General features: G+C 45.5%; 1 protein-coding gene across 2 annotated transcripts in view; it reads left to right on the top strand.

Moving 5' to 3' along the window:
• LHFPL4 (LHFPL tetraspan subfamily member 4) overlaps window positions 1–13,452 on the top strand; it is an 86,559-nt gene that overhangs the window by 49,357 nt on the left and 23,750 nt on the right. The window contains exons 1-2 of one of the 2 annotated variants that reach the window (XM_037000250.2): window positions 5,781–5,941; window positions 6,816–7,304. In XM_037000250.2, coding sequence (XP_036856145.1) covers window positions 6,899–7,304 — 406 coding nt within the window. In that variant the 5' untranslated portion in view covers window positions 5,781–5,941; window positions 6,816–6,898. Of the gene's footprint in view, window positions 1–5,780; window positions 5,942–6,815; window positions 7,305–13,452 lie in introns of those variants that run through there. The other variant, XM_037000251.2, reaches the window with a different exon arrangement.

The following is a 13,452-nucleotide window of genomic DNA, read 5'->3' as shown; positions in this document are numbered from 1 at the left end:
TAATTCAAACCATTGAAAACAAAAAGGGGGGATTTAAGAGAACCATGGAAAGACAAATATAGCTTTAACCATAGGGTCTTAAACAGTGTTAAGAATCTCTCCATCTTTAAACTCATCTTCTGAGCACATGTTGGACTTATTTTCTCAGGCTCTTCTATGGGATGGTAAACATGACCATCTATATCCTAAACGTAGCATCCTTACAGTATAAACTGTCCAAGGAATGAAGATCCAAGGAATGAAAAATGGAGCCTTTCTCTCTGCCCTCCTACCTCTATTCCCCCAGGGAACACCATTGACCAGGGTGGGCTCAGTTGCCCATCCTGAGGTCAAATTATTAAGGACAGTACGTGGGGCAGTGTTATGGACTGCATATCTATGTCCCTGCCCAAATTTGTATGATGAAAACCTAACTTGCAGTAAAATGGTATTAGGAGGTGGGGCCTTTAGGAGATAATTAGGTTTAGATGAGGTCTTGAGGATGGAGCCTCTATGATGGGATTAGTGTCCTTGCGAAAAGAGGAAGAGCCTACAGTTGTGTCTCTCTCTCTGCCGCATGAGGATACTGCAAGAAGGTGGCCATGTGTAAATGAGGAAGAGCTCTCACCAGAATCCGAGCACGCTGACACCCAGATTCCAGAACTGAGAAAGAAATGTTTAAGCCGCACAGTCTATGCTATCTTGTAATAGAAGTCTGCACTGACTAACAGTGTGATTGGCTGTCCTGGGATCCATGTCTACTCCTGCCCAGAAAGGAACAGGAAGCTGGATACTATTATCAGCAGAAAACCAAAAGGAATGCTGGACAGACAAAGCCCACAGATTTTCCATTACAGTTTCTGATACATGTTTAAGGATTGAATTCTTAAGAGGTGATTATGCTATTTATTTTAACCCTCACAAGCACAAATCAATCTGTTTTCTGTGTTAATGTTTTGGAGACTATAGATAAGAGTAGATTCAGCAGGTAAATAAGATGAATCCTTTAGAATTTTCCATCTGTCCTTAAGTTTTGAAGGATTAATATTTCAAAGGCAGAATGGTTTGAAAATCTTAACATTTGAAATGTTTTACTTTTTGTTTGAAAATGACTTTGTTTCTTTCTTTTGTCTATCCGTTTTCTCAAATGTTAATGCCTAAGAACTATAGAATGGGTTGATATTCATGAAACCTTGCTTATTGTCCTTTTATGGATAATTAAGGGATTTTTAAAAGGGTAATTTACACCCCATTCCCTCCCAATTGCATTTGTCTTTAGAACCTAACTTCCTACAAAAGATGAAATCCTCTTTACTAATATTTACTGATCATCTACTGTATGACCAACACCTTATATATTTTGTCTCATTTAAACTATGTGAGGTTAAGGAGTTAGTTCAATCTTATAGATAATAAAAATGAGATTCAGAGAATTAAAACAACTTACTCAAACCTACACAACTATTGAGTATTAGGGTTAGAATACAAATCCCCATTTGTCTGACTCTTTAGCTTCCATGCCTCTTTGTAGGGGCTCAGAAACTCTGGACAGTTCAACATAACGGTTACGTGTACCTGTCCCACTTTCTAGCTATGTGATAATTATGACAAGTAGCTTTTGAATGTTTTCCAAGTGCTCAGCACTGTATGTGCACAATATCTCATTCAACTGTCCTGAAAACTCTGAGAAATACTATCAACAATTCTACTTCACAGATGGGGAAACTGAGGCTTGAGAGCCATCAGTGATTTTCAGAAATGAGACCTGAAACCAGATGGTCTGACACCAGTGCATATGTTCATAACCAAGTGATATGGGCATAAAAAGAAAACAAAGGTAGTTGAGAAGAACTGAATCTACTCTATAGAATGATCTAGATGGCATGGTAATTAAGAATGTGGGCTCTGGAGCCAGCTACCTGGGGATAAATGCCAGCTCTTGTGCTTGCTAGAGATGTGACTTTGGGCAGGTTATTTAACCTCAGAGTCTTCATCTATAAAATGGGCATATGGTAATAGCTACCTGTATTAGATTGCTAGGGCTGCCATAATACAATACTACACACTGAGTGGCTTAAACAAAGGAAATTAATTTTCTCATAGTTGTGGAGGCTAGACGTCCAAGACCAAGGTTTTGGCAAGTTTGGTTTCTTCTGAGCCTCTCCCCTCAGCTTGTCTGTGAACTTCACACTGTGTCCTCCATGGTTGTCCTCTGGTCTTTTTGTTGTTTGTATGCTAGTCTCCTCTTCTTAAAAGGACACCAGCAATATTAGATTAAGCCCACCCATATCACCTCATTTTAATTTAATTACCTCTTTAAAGACTTTTTCTCCAAATATAGTTGCATTCTGAGGTACCAGAAGTTAGGACTTCAATGTATGAATGGGGCAGGGTGAGATCTGATTCAGCTCATAACACTATATCATAGGTTTATTGTGAAGATTAAATGGATTAAATGAGACAATGCACACGTAAAGCAAAGATCAGGGGACCTAGGATGTTGTAAGAGGTTATTAACTGTTCAAGGTAACTAAACACTTAACTCAGGCATAAGGGTATTTGGCAAGTTACACATCTTTCTTCACTTGGACACTGGCTGGGAGTGCCCTGCGGGTTTCTCTTTTCAGCTAGGTGCCCGGGCCAGCATCATCCTAGCCTTACAATCTGTAGTCCCCGTCTTGATCCCATGAGTGTTCCCTTCTGGTCTGACCCCTCCTTAGGCTCAATGAGAAATTCTTCCTGTAAAGAGTTCTCAAACTTTTTTTTTTTTCTGTAACTCCTCCAAAGTTAGCCTTTAAAGTGAGGAGACATTCTGTCCCATACTTACAGCTCAGGAAATGCCTTTCCAATACTACTGCCATTTCTACTCTATCGGCAAGCCACTTATTAAATTTTAATTACATTTATTTACATTTATAAGGCCATTTTCATGGCCTTATAAAGCTCTTCATACATGGCATACAAAGCTCTTCCATCCATCATCTCTTATAATCCTTACAACATCTATGGGAAGGAAATAGTTTTTCTCCCTTTTTTAAATGAAGAAAACAAGGCTCTGAGGAGTAGCATCATCATCCTGGGTCACACAGTCAGTGGGAGAGTTGGGCCTCAATTTCTGGTCTTTTGGTTCCAATATGTTAGGAGTAGCTCACCTACTCAGGCATTCTTCTATAATATAAATAATCCAGTATACCAGCCCTGCTGTCTTTTGGGAGGTGGGTATAGGTAAGTTATTTAGGGCTATTTTGGTTGCAAGGGACAAAAACCCAACTCAAAGTGGCTTACACAAAAACTGAATTTATTGGCTCACCTAACAATACTTCAGAAGCAGTCTGGAGTCTTCAGACATGGGTGGGTCCAGGTGCTCAAACTATGTCGTCAGGACTGTTTCTCTCCATTTCTTAGCTTCCCTCTGTTTTCATTTTATTCTTAGAAAAATTCTCTGCCTGGGGAGTCAAAGATGGCCCCCAGTGGCTAAAGCTTACAATTCCTCCAGATCAACAAACTCCATAGAAAGAGAATACCTGTTGCTTGTAAACTGATGACCTGATACCAGTTTGAATCAATATCAATATCAATGATATTGCAACAAATGACCTGACATCATTCTGAATTATTTGGGTTGGCCTATGGGCCCAACTCCGGAACCAATTGCTGTGTCTAGAACAATGGAATATTTTCATTATCCAGGCCTGATCATTTTCCCCCTCTAGACAAGAGTATGGTGGCGGTGGCAGTGTGAGTTTCACCAAACCCAGGGACAGAGTGAGGGGGAATGGTGCTTCTTTAAAGAAAAAGTACTGATGTCAGAAGGGGTATGAGTGGTGGGGCAGGTCTCTACAAGGTGCCTCTGCTCTGCAGAGCTATAATAGAGAAACCAGTGAAGAACTGAGGGCCCATCTTAGCATGAATTCTGAGTTCTTGCCTTCAGAGAGAGTAGTAGTAAGCGGATTTCTGTGATTTTTTTTCCTGGACTGTCTAGGTGGGCTCAGCAGGACAGAGAAAAAGGCAGTAATTCATGGCAGAGTAAGGAGAAATGATGGAGCTTCTGGCTCCAGTAACTTGTTGAGAGTGGTACCCAAACATCCACAGAGAGACTGAATTCTTTTAAGATGATCACTTCCATGCTGTCTCCCTCCAGCACCTTCTATCTCCCTGTGAAGCTGTGAGTTGCAGGATGGCAGGAACCACATCTATTTTATACACCATCTTCTCCCAGAGCCTAGCATAATGCTGTGCAAGATATTGCAAGAACCTATCACATATTTACTGCATGGATAATGAATCAGGTTGATCAGTCTAATAGAAGCATCAATCTACTTCTTTGTACAAGTCAAGTCCCATCTTTAGCCTCTGTTCTCCAACTGCTAAGTGGGAGAAGGTGTAGAATGAGATTCTCTCCACAGCCCCTTGCAGCTCATGATTCCAGGATCTTAGGATTCTCAGGAGACAGCTAGGATGCCCTCTGCAAGGAACCAATGGAAAGCATCAAATTTATTGAGCACTCTGTGATCAGGTGAGATGACTTCACATAGATCTGAGTCCCCAAACTGTTGTGTCCATTTCATGGACCCATAATTTTTTTAAAATTTGGGATGGAAATAACACTGCTTATTTTTTAATTTTGCTAAGTAAGGACATTTAAAAAACTTCTATTAACTATCATTGCCATTAACTATAACCACCAATAAAAAAGGGAATTTTGATACTAAGAAAGCAGGAAGTACATAATCTCAGAAAAAAAGAACAATCTCTTTCCCCCTGGAAAAAAGACAGTTAGCAGCCTTATATAAGTATTTTCTGCGGAAAGATGTAAATTTCGTCGGCGTGACCTCTGTTTGGGGTCCAATATTTAGAACCCACTAAAGGTTTATTTTTCAACGTTTGCCTCCCCACTGTTGCCACCAACATATCTGTAAAGTTAGGCAGAATCTGCCCACCTTACAGATGGCAAAACCGGTTCAGCAAGCCCAAGTGCAAGGTCACAAAGATAGTACGTAACAGAGTTTGTCTGGGTGCCAACGCAGATCATCTTGGCAAATCCTAAACCAAAAGCTATTTTCCAACAGGAAAAGAAATGACCCACAATGGCTCCCTCGTAGTGTGGGTGTTCTCAGGCTTAATCCCCAACCTGGACTTCTTCCTGAACACATCGTAATGATGTGGCCACTTCATGCCAGGCACTGGGGAGAGTGCAGCGAGGGGAAACCAATACGTTCCCAGCCTCCTTCTCTCCTGTCCCCCATACTTACCCTGGGTCCCGTTCTCCAGGCCCAGCTCCTTGTCCTGGAGGCTAACACATTTCAACCGCAGTGGGCTGCTAAACAACTTAGTGGGTTTTCTCTCCCAGGGCTGTTGACAGTTTCCTAGGAGACTCTGGGAACCTTCAACGCCTCTAAGACCCAAAGGACTGGAAGCGTAACGGTGCAAGGAGAGGCACTGTGATAGGCTGTAGGGGAGGTAATTTGGGTGTAAGAGATTAGGTCAAATCCTGTCAAAGAATACCCCATTCGATCCCTCCCCCATTCCCATAGGCTTTGAAGGGACCCATAGTCCCACAGCTCAGGCTGGAAGAAACGGGGTCTCCCAAGTCAGAGAGCCCTTACTGTGGAAGGAGCTCGTTGCCCCCCGGGGCCGGGCCTACCCCTCCTCCTAACTACCAGAACCCGGTCCGCCCCGCCCCCGTTCCGCCCCGCCCCGCCCCCGTTCCGCCCCGCCCCGCCCCCGTTCCGCCCCGCCCCGCCCCGCCTCGCACGCCCGCGGCTGGAGCGCGTCTCCGCCGGGCCGCGCCTGTGCACGAGAAAGCGCGCCTCGGCGCGGGGACGCGCGCCGGGGAGAACCCGAGCAAGATGGAGGCCGCGCCGAGGCCGCCTCCTGGGCCGTGGCAGCCGCTCCTGGGAGCGTCGGGCCGCGGCGCCTAGGCCGTGCCAGTCCCGGACCCGCTGCCCCGGACCGGGCCCAGGTTGGTCTCCCCGCACCTGCTCCCCGTGGCTGCAGTCTCCGCGTGCGTCTGGCCTGGGCGCGGGGCAGCCGCCCCCCAATCCCAGGCCCTACCTGGGCCCGGCCGCTCCCCAGCGCCCTGGGGAAAGCCCCTGCCTAGCGCCTGCTCCTCGCGGCCCCGGCTGCCTGCTGGCCCTGGTCCCTCGTTCCTTTGGCCTGGAAAATCTCTCTCCCCAGCCCCGGCCCGCCAGTCCGAGGCTCCCCTCAGCCCTGTGTTCTGAGGGACCCCCCAACACCCTACCCCGTGTTCAGACCCTGCAGTCCCAGCCCCCGACTTCCCTCGAGCCTCATCCTGATGCCTTCGCTTCGCCCTCCCTGTCACAGCCCCCATATCACCTTCCCAGTCCATTTCCAGTCCCTTATAGCCCCTTCTTACTTCCTCATAGAAGCGCCCACCGCCTCTCTACAGCCCCTTTGTAGACACCCAATACCAGACCTTTTCCCCCTAATACCAGCTCCAAAATTCCTTCCCAGGCTCCCTATATTCAGCCACTTTGCTAATCCTCCAATACTGTTCCCTAGCCTTCATCCCATCTCCTGATGCTTCCCCTCCTACTTCCCCAGTACCAGCCCTCAAGCCCCCTCCTCAAGTCTCCCATGACCACTTTCTAGTCTCTTCCCCACTGTCAGTTCGCGTATTCTCATCCCAGCCCCCCAACTTTCACATGGCCTCCTCCTAGGTCCCTCCATTAGAGATCTTTGCCAGTCCCCCCCAGACACCACCCCAGCATTCTCATGAACCCCTCCTAGTTCTTCCAATACCAGCCCCCAGGGCTCTCCAGGCCCTGCCTTCGAGAGTTCCTTGGCTCAGGGCCCCTTCTCGCGTGCGTCCCCAGCTCCCGCCCAGCAGCCCGGCGGTCGGTCCCGGGCCGGCGGCCCCCGCCAGCCACAGCCGCCGCCGGCCCCGCCCCCGGGCACCATGCTGCCCTCGCAGGAGGCCTCCAAGCTCTACCACGAGCACTACATGCGGAACTCGCGGGCCATCGGCGTGCTATGGGCCATCTTCACCATCTGCTTCGCCATCATCAACGTCGTGGTCTTCATCCAGCCCTACTGGGTGGGCGACAGCGTGAGCACCCCCAAGCCTGGCTACTTCGGCCTCTTCCACTACTGTGTGGGCAGCGGGCTGGCGGGCCGCGAGCTCACGTGCCGCGGCTCGTTCACCGACTTCAGCACCATCCCGTCCGGCGCCTTCAAGGCGGCCGCTTTCTTCGTGCTGCTCTCCATGGTGCTGATCCTCGGCTGCATCACCTGCTTTGCGCTTTTCTTCTTCTGCAACACGGCCACCGTCTACAAAATCTGCGCCTGGATGCAGCTCTTGGCAGGTAGGGGAGGGGTGGGAGTGGGACCCCTAAAGCGGGCGCGAGGGACGGGATATTCTTCTTTCCAGGACCCTTTCTTAGAGGTGTCAGAGTTAGATTCTGTTCCTTTAAGGACATACCTCCTTGGCTGTTCCTCAACAGCCACTGGGGAGGGGATTCTGTTAGAGAGAGAGAGAGAGACGCCTTGAGACAGGGGCCAGAGCCTTAGAACTGGGTCTTTGGGTCTGTGTAACTGGATATGAGCAGACTGCATTTGTTGATGAATTAGCATTCTGTTAGATCCTGTGAGGGTCTCTTGAGAGTATCTGTTGGCAGTCTTAGGGGAAATAATTATCTGACTGAGGAGTTACTCTTAGTGTGAACAGTTTCTGTTGTATTGAAAAAAAGGTGAAGTGAGGAATAAAGAGAGCTGACTTTGACCTTTAACGTGCAAACATTATCAACTTGAGTGTTTTGCTTTACTTCTCTAAAGCTCAGTTTTCTCATCTGCCAAACAGTGGAGGGGATTCCAAGAACAAATGAAAGAGTACCTTGTAAACTTTAAAGTGCATTGATAAGATAAAGAAAGGTAGAAAGAGGTTGTCTATAGTGTCTAACCAATGTTCGAAATGTGGGTGGATAGCACCTGCCAACAGGAGTATGTTTAGGGCAGGTCTCCATCCCTACCCAGCCAGTGCAGGAAGGGATCTGGTAATATGTCCAATGGGAATTAGTCCTGGGGCCTTCTGAAATGTTTGGCTAAGATGGACATCTTGCCCTGAGAACCATAGAAGAGCCTGGGGAATGAGAACAGCTGAAACAGTTTTCCATGATGCATTAGAGTCCCCCATCCTCGCCTGCTTTTTGAGCAAAGACATATTTTGCAGATTCAGCAACTTGGGCATTTGCTTAATTGCAGTCAGGGAAGAGAGTTGGCCAGGGGAAAGTGAGGCCAGGGCATGGCAGCTATAGGGGAGGAGGGTTGGTGAAGGCTAGGAGAAAGTTCGGAGGCCTCCAGGGATGAGAAAGAGAAGGGAAAATGTGATGATCATCAGCAGAAATAGTTTTTTAAATAAGCATCTCAGAGCAATTCAACAAGTGCGGGGCCCCTTTAAAAGAGACCCCCTGGAGGAGGTGTTATAGCACTTGCTGATAATTCCACTTTTAAAAATATTGTAGGGAATTCTTTTTGGAGCGTGGAGTATATTTTCTTGAACATCATTATTGAGGGGAACCCCCATCTTTTAAAGTAGGAATATGATTTTTGGAGATGGCTGGAGGTCACTTGGCCACATGTAGAAAATATGATGAATGATTAAATTGAGAATTGTCACTTAGGATGAAAGCAAAGATTTGAGGGCAAAATCATGAGGCCGGTTTGCTTAGCTAAGAGGACTTTTACAGATGCAGAGAGGAATTACTGCCCAAACTCCCAAAAGTGCTACTTTGAAGAAGGCAGTGTTCATTCATATGCAGACATTCTAATGGGCTTGTTTCAAATCAATCTCACTTAAATCAACTTATATGTGGGTATTTTAGGATCTTTGAAGATGAGAAAGAAGAATTGTAAGATGTGGGGGGTATCTCTCCATATCTCTCAGTGGTACCTAGAAGGTGATTTTATGTATTTCCATTCTATTCTTCCAAAGGCAAGCTGGAAAGAATACATGCTCAGCTGGAATCCCTAATTTGTCAACCTTAATTTAAAGTCTGCAAATGGTAGTAGACCTCTTGGTCTTCCAATTCTCTATAATCCTGGTGTGTTTAATCTTGTGGATTTGATGACCTGTCCAAAAACTCCCATGGAATTATACCATGGAATTATAGAATTTCAGGGATCTTAGAGATCAGTTCCTTCAAATCTCACCTTCCCCTCCCCCATTTTAGAGAGAGGAGACAGAGATTAGAGAAAAGGTCTTACCCCAAGTCACACAGCCAGTAACGGAGTAAACTCCATCTTGAATCCTGGCCCAGTGCTCTTTCCCTTGTGTTATTGCCCTACCCCTGAAGGCTGAGGGGGACAGTTTGCAGACTTGAGCAGTTCCATTTTGCTTAGGGATTTCTGAGTTCTCTGGATAAGTGACTGATTCACTCTGATTAATAAAGTGACACCAGAACAGAGGCCAGAGCATGGGATGGGGGCCCTGGCTGACTCTACCTGTGACTCACCATGCAGTGATAAGCAATTCTTTTTAGCTTATATCTCAGTTTTCTCATCTTTATAATGGGAAACTAATCAATTACATTAGTGGATTGAAAGTATCTCTTTCAACCCTGTAGGGCTCTTTGAACAACTCTTTCACCAAGGTCATTTCATTCAGAAAGTGAGAAATCAGTCTTTATCAGGACGTTGTTTATATCAGATAAGAATTAAAATGTCTGTTGTATGGTTCTTGATCAAGTGATCTTTTAGTCAAGTATTTCTGAATCTTTAAGTGCAAAGCACTGGACCATTGGGAAAATACAGAGAGATACTTATTCCTTTGTTTATTCCTCACCTGCTCTGTGATCATCCCTAAGCTTGGTGCTATAATACTGGGATCACCCTTGTTCCCAAGGATCTTAGGTCTATAAAATGCCATCCCTGCTCTCAGGAACTATACCATTTAATTGAGTCACTTTATTGGTCAGCAGTCTTTTAGAGGCAAGTAACAAACCTCCAACTCAAACTGACTTAAATAAAATAAGCTAAGAGGGTAGACTTTCACATACCTTGAAAATCAAGAGTATCTTGCTTTAGGCAACATGATGGATCCAGATGCTGGAATAATGCCATTAAGAATAGGTCTCTCTCCATTTCTTGATTGCTCTGTGTTGGCTCATTTTAGGTCCACTTCTCTCTTGAAGGTGACAAATAAGGCTTCAGCTTAGCAATAACTGTGGGAAAAGAACACCTGTGACTCAATGGTTCCAGCAAAAGTTCTCAGGCTGATTCTCTTTGGATCAGTTTTGGTCAAGTGTCCTCCTCTTAATTAATCTGAGGCCTCAGCTCCATGCCCATCCCAGGAACACATGGACTGATAGTAGAGAAAGGTCAATTCCCATAAAGGGAAATCAAGTGTGATTACTGGAAGAAGGGAGTAGTAGTTAAGACAGGTGCAGACAGAGGCCTCACCCTGGACAGTCCGAGCACCAGTATGTGCTGGGCTGTGGAAACCCAGGGCAATGGACGAGGCTGCCAGCTTAGTTGGGCAGTGAGGCTTGAGTGGGAGGTGAGGGTCCACACCTCCCAGGTGGGAGACATGGAAGAGCTTTCTGAGTGGAGAGGAAGACCATGCACAGAGATATAGTAGTGAGAAGGCCACATCTGGCTTTAGTGTGAATTCACATAGGGCAGCTGAGGGAGGAGAAGATAGGAAGAAATTATGGGGCCAAAATATGCAAGGCTTTGAATACTGGGACAAGGAATTTGGACTTTAATCAGCTAGCAGTTCAAAGGTACTACTACTGTTATTATTATTCAGCAAAAATGGTTAACATTTTCTGAGCTTTTACTATATGCTCAACCATGTGCTAAACATTTACCTGCATACTATTATTTAATCCTCACAACAATCCTATGGAAGGGGCACCATTAATGGAGTACCACGAGAAGACAGCCTCAAAGAAGAGAGAGCCATTTGTTCAAGGCCACACAGGTGGCAGGTGGTACAGCCAAGACTGTAACTTGGTCTGACTCTAAAGCCCAAGGATTTATGAAGGGTTTCTAAAGGGGCATTAACGATGGGGATAGTGGCAGGATGTTTTGTCAGAAGAGCTGAATGCTAAGTAGAGGGGCTGGAAGATCCAGGTGGCTCCTTTGGGAGTTAGTTTCTGGGCTTCTCGGGGATATTCCTGCTACTGTTTCCCTGGTTGTTTCCGTTTAGTGAGAACACACAATGGGCCAGCTTCTATGCTAGACATTCTTCAGTTCATTGTGTCATTTAATTATCTGTTAAAGTGGCTTGCCCAAAGATCACACAAAGTAGAAGGTGGAGGTGAAACTTAATGTAAGTCTAAGTGAATCTAGAACCTATTCTTACCACTGAACTGGAACTCAGGACATGAATACACAAATTACAAGTTATGGCTGTAAGCTCTATGTACTCAATGTTTACCTGTGGGTGAGGTTAGCCAAGAGAGGATGCTGCTGGAGTAGAGACTCAGGCTGGAAACTCAGAATGCCCTCCATGCCACTTCCCAACTGCATGGCCTTGGATAAGTGGGTTTTCCTTCCTGAGTCTCAGTTTCCCTATCTGTAAAATGGGGATTATTATTGTACTTCCTCATAAGTGGTAGAAAGAAATGATGGGTGTAAAATGCTGAGTATGGTCCCTAGTGTACAGTAAGCCCTAAATAAATGGCCACTCTTTTTCTGTTATATCCTGTTAGTCTGAATAAAAAGCAGCTTGTGAGGAGTCCTCAGTGCTCAGGTGGAAGAGTTTGACTTTCTAGAATGATCGAAGGCTTTGAGAAGTCATCAACTGTCAGCTGGAAAGGGTCTTTCCAATCAGTTGGTCCAGCTCCCTCATTTTGCAGGTGAAAAGACTGAATCCTAGAGAGAAGAGACAAGTTCATGATTACAAAGTGGAACTCCTCTAGCCACAGAAGGGAGATGATTCTGACCACAATTCATTCAATACTGAGTGCCTACTATGTGCCCTGGTGCTGGAGTCATAGCAGAGAACAGAATGTGGGACATGGAGTGGGCACTGGAGAGAGTGAAGGGAGCAGAAGGGGGTTGGTTGGTGATCCCGAGGTGAGCATCATCCAGCCTTCCTAATGTGTGTCCTTGAATCAGTGGGGATCTCTGGGCTAAGAGCAGCAATGTTCCTATATCATAGAATATGCATCCACATTCCTTCCCATTTCCTTGGGGGTTTGTGTCACGTTTGGATTGGAATTTTATTTCCCCTGTAAGTCTTTGTTGTGTGTATGACACTGCTGAGCACAGTGGGGGGATTTCTTTCTTCCCTTCCTCATTTTCCTTCTTCTGCCAACTCTCCCTTCCTTGCATTTTTGCCTTCCTTCCTCTCTCCCTATTCCCTTCCTTTCTGTCTCACATCAGTCCTTTACTGATGGCTTCCTCTGGTTATCAGGCACTGTGGATCCTGAGTAAGAGAAGAGCCCTGGCTCCCAGGGAACTTGTAGTGTGAGCGAGAGGCAGAAGAGAAAACAGATCATCACACTGTGTAGACACAGGAAATGACTGAATCACACATAGTGTATCCTGGGGGCATGAAGGGGTACTTCTGGGCTATAAAGACAGCCAGGGAAGTCTTCCAAAAAGTAACAGTATTTAAGCTAAGTCTTAAAGGATGGGAGGGAAGAAGGGCAACCAGGCAGCAGAGACAGGATGATCAAAGGCATGGAGGTGGGAAATAGCCTGGTGTGTTTTGGGGACCATAAGCACTTAGAGTAAGGAGAGGTGAGAGTTCAGACAGAGGAGCTGGATTGTGGGGAACTTCTAAGCTATGGTAGAGTTTAGACTTTATCTGTAGGCAGCAGGTGGTTGTTGAAGTTTTTATTTAATTGTTTAAAATTTGTCATGCTTTTATTTACTTTTAGAAAAGTTAATAAATGCACGTCACAAAATTAAAAAGGTATACAATCAGATGTAAGCCTCCTTCCCACCTTCACCTGCCAATGACCAGAGTGCTCCATCCAGAGGCAACCACTAGTACGAGTTGCTTGAGTCTCCTTTCCAAGAAATTCCATCAATATACAAGCAAATGCAAACAATGTTTTTTTAATATAAATGGTATGTCATCTATTACTGTGTAATAAATTACCCCAAAATTTAGTGGCTTAAAGCAACAAGCATTTCTTATCTTTGTTTCTGTAAGTCACAGGTATTTGGGAACAGCTTAGATATATAGTATCTCATGAAGTTCCAACCAAGACATTGGCAGGGGCTGTGGACATGTGAAGGTTGCCTGGGGCTTAAGGATCCACTTCTAAGTGCACTCATGAGTTGGCAGGAAACCTCAGAATGAGTGATCTGAGAGAGAAAAAAGTTATACCTCCTTTTTTGAGGTATAACTCATAAGCCATGTAATGCATCCATATAAAGTGTACAATTCAGTGTTTTTTTTTAGCACGTTCGCAGAGTTGTGCAACCATCAGCACAATCAATTTTAGGATATTTTCATCACTTCAAGAAGAAACCTTATGCCCCTTAGCTATCACACCC

Source organism: Manis javanica, chromosome 3 (genome assembly GCF_040802235.1).
Source record: "Manis javanica isolate MJ-LG chromosome 3, MJ_LKY, whole genome shotgun sequence".
NCBI lineage: Eukaryota > Metazoa > Chordata > Mammalia > Pholidota > Manidae > Manis > Manis javanica.
The sequence above is the reverse complement of the archived record's forward strand: the minus strand, read 5'-3'. Positions and strand labels throughout refer to the sequence as shown.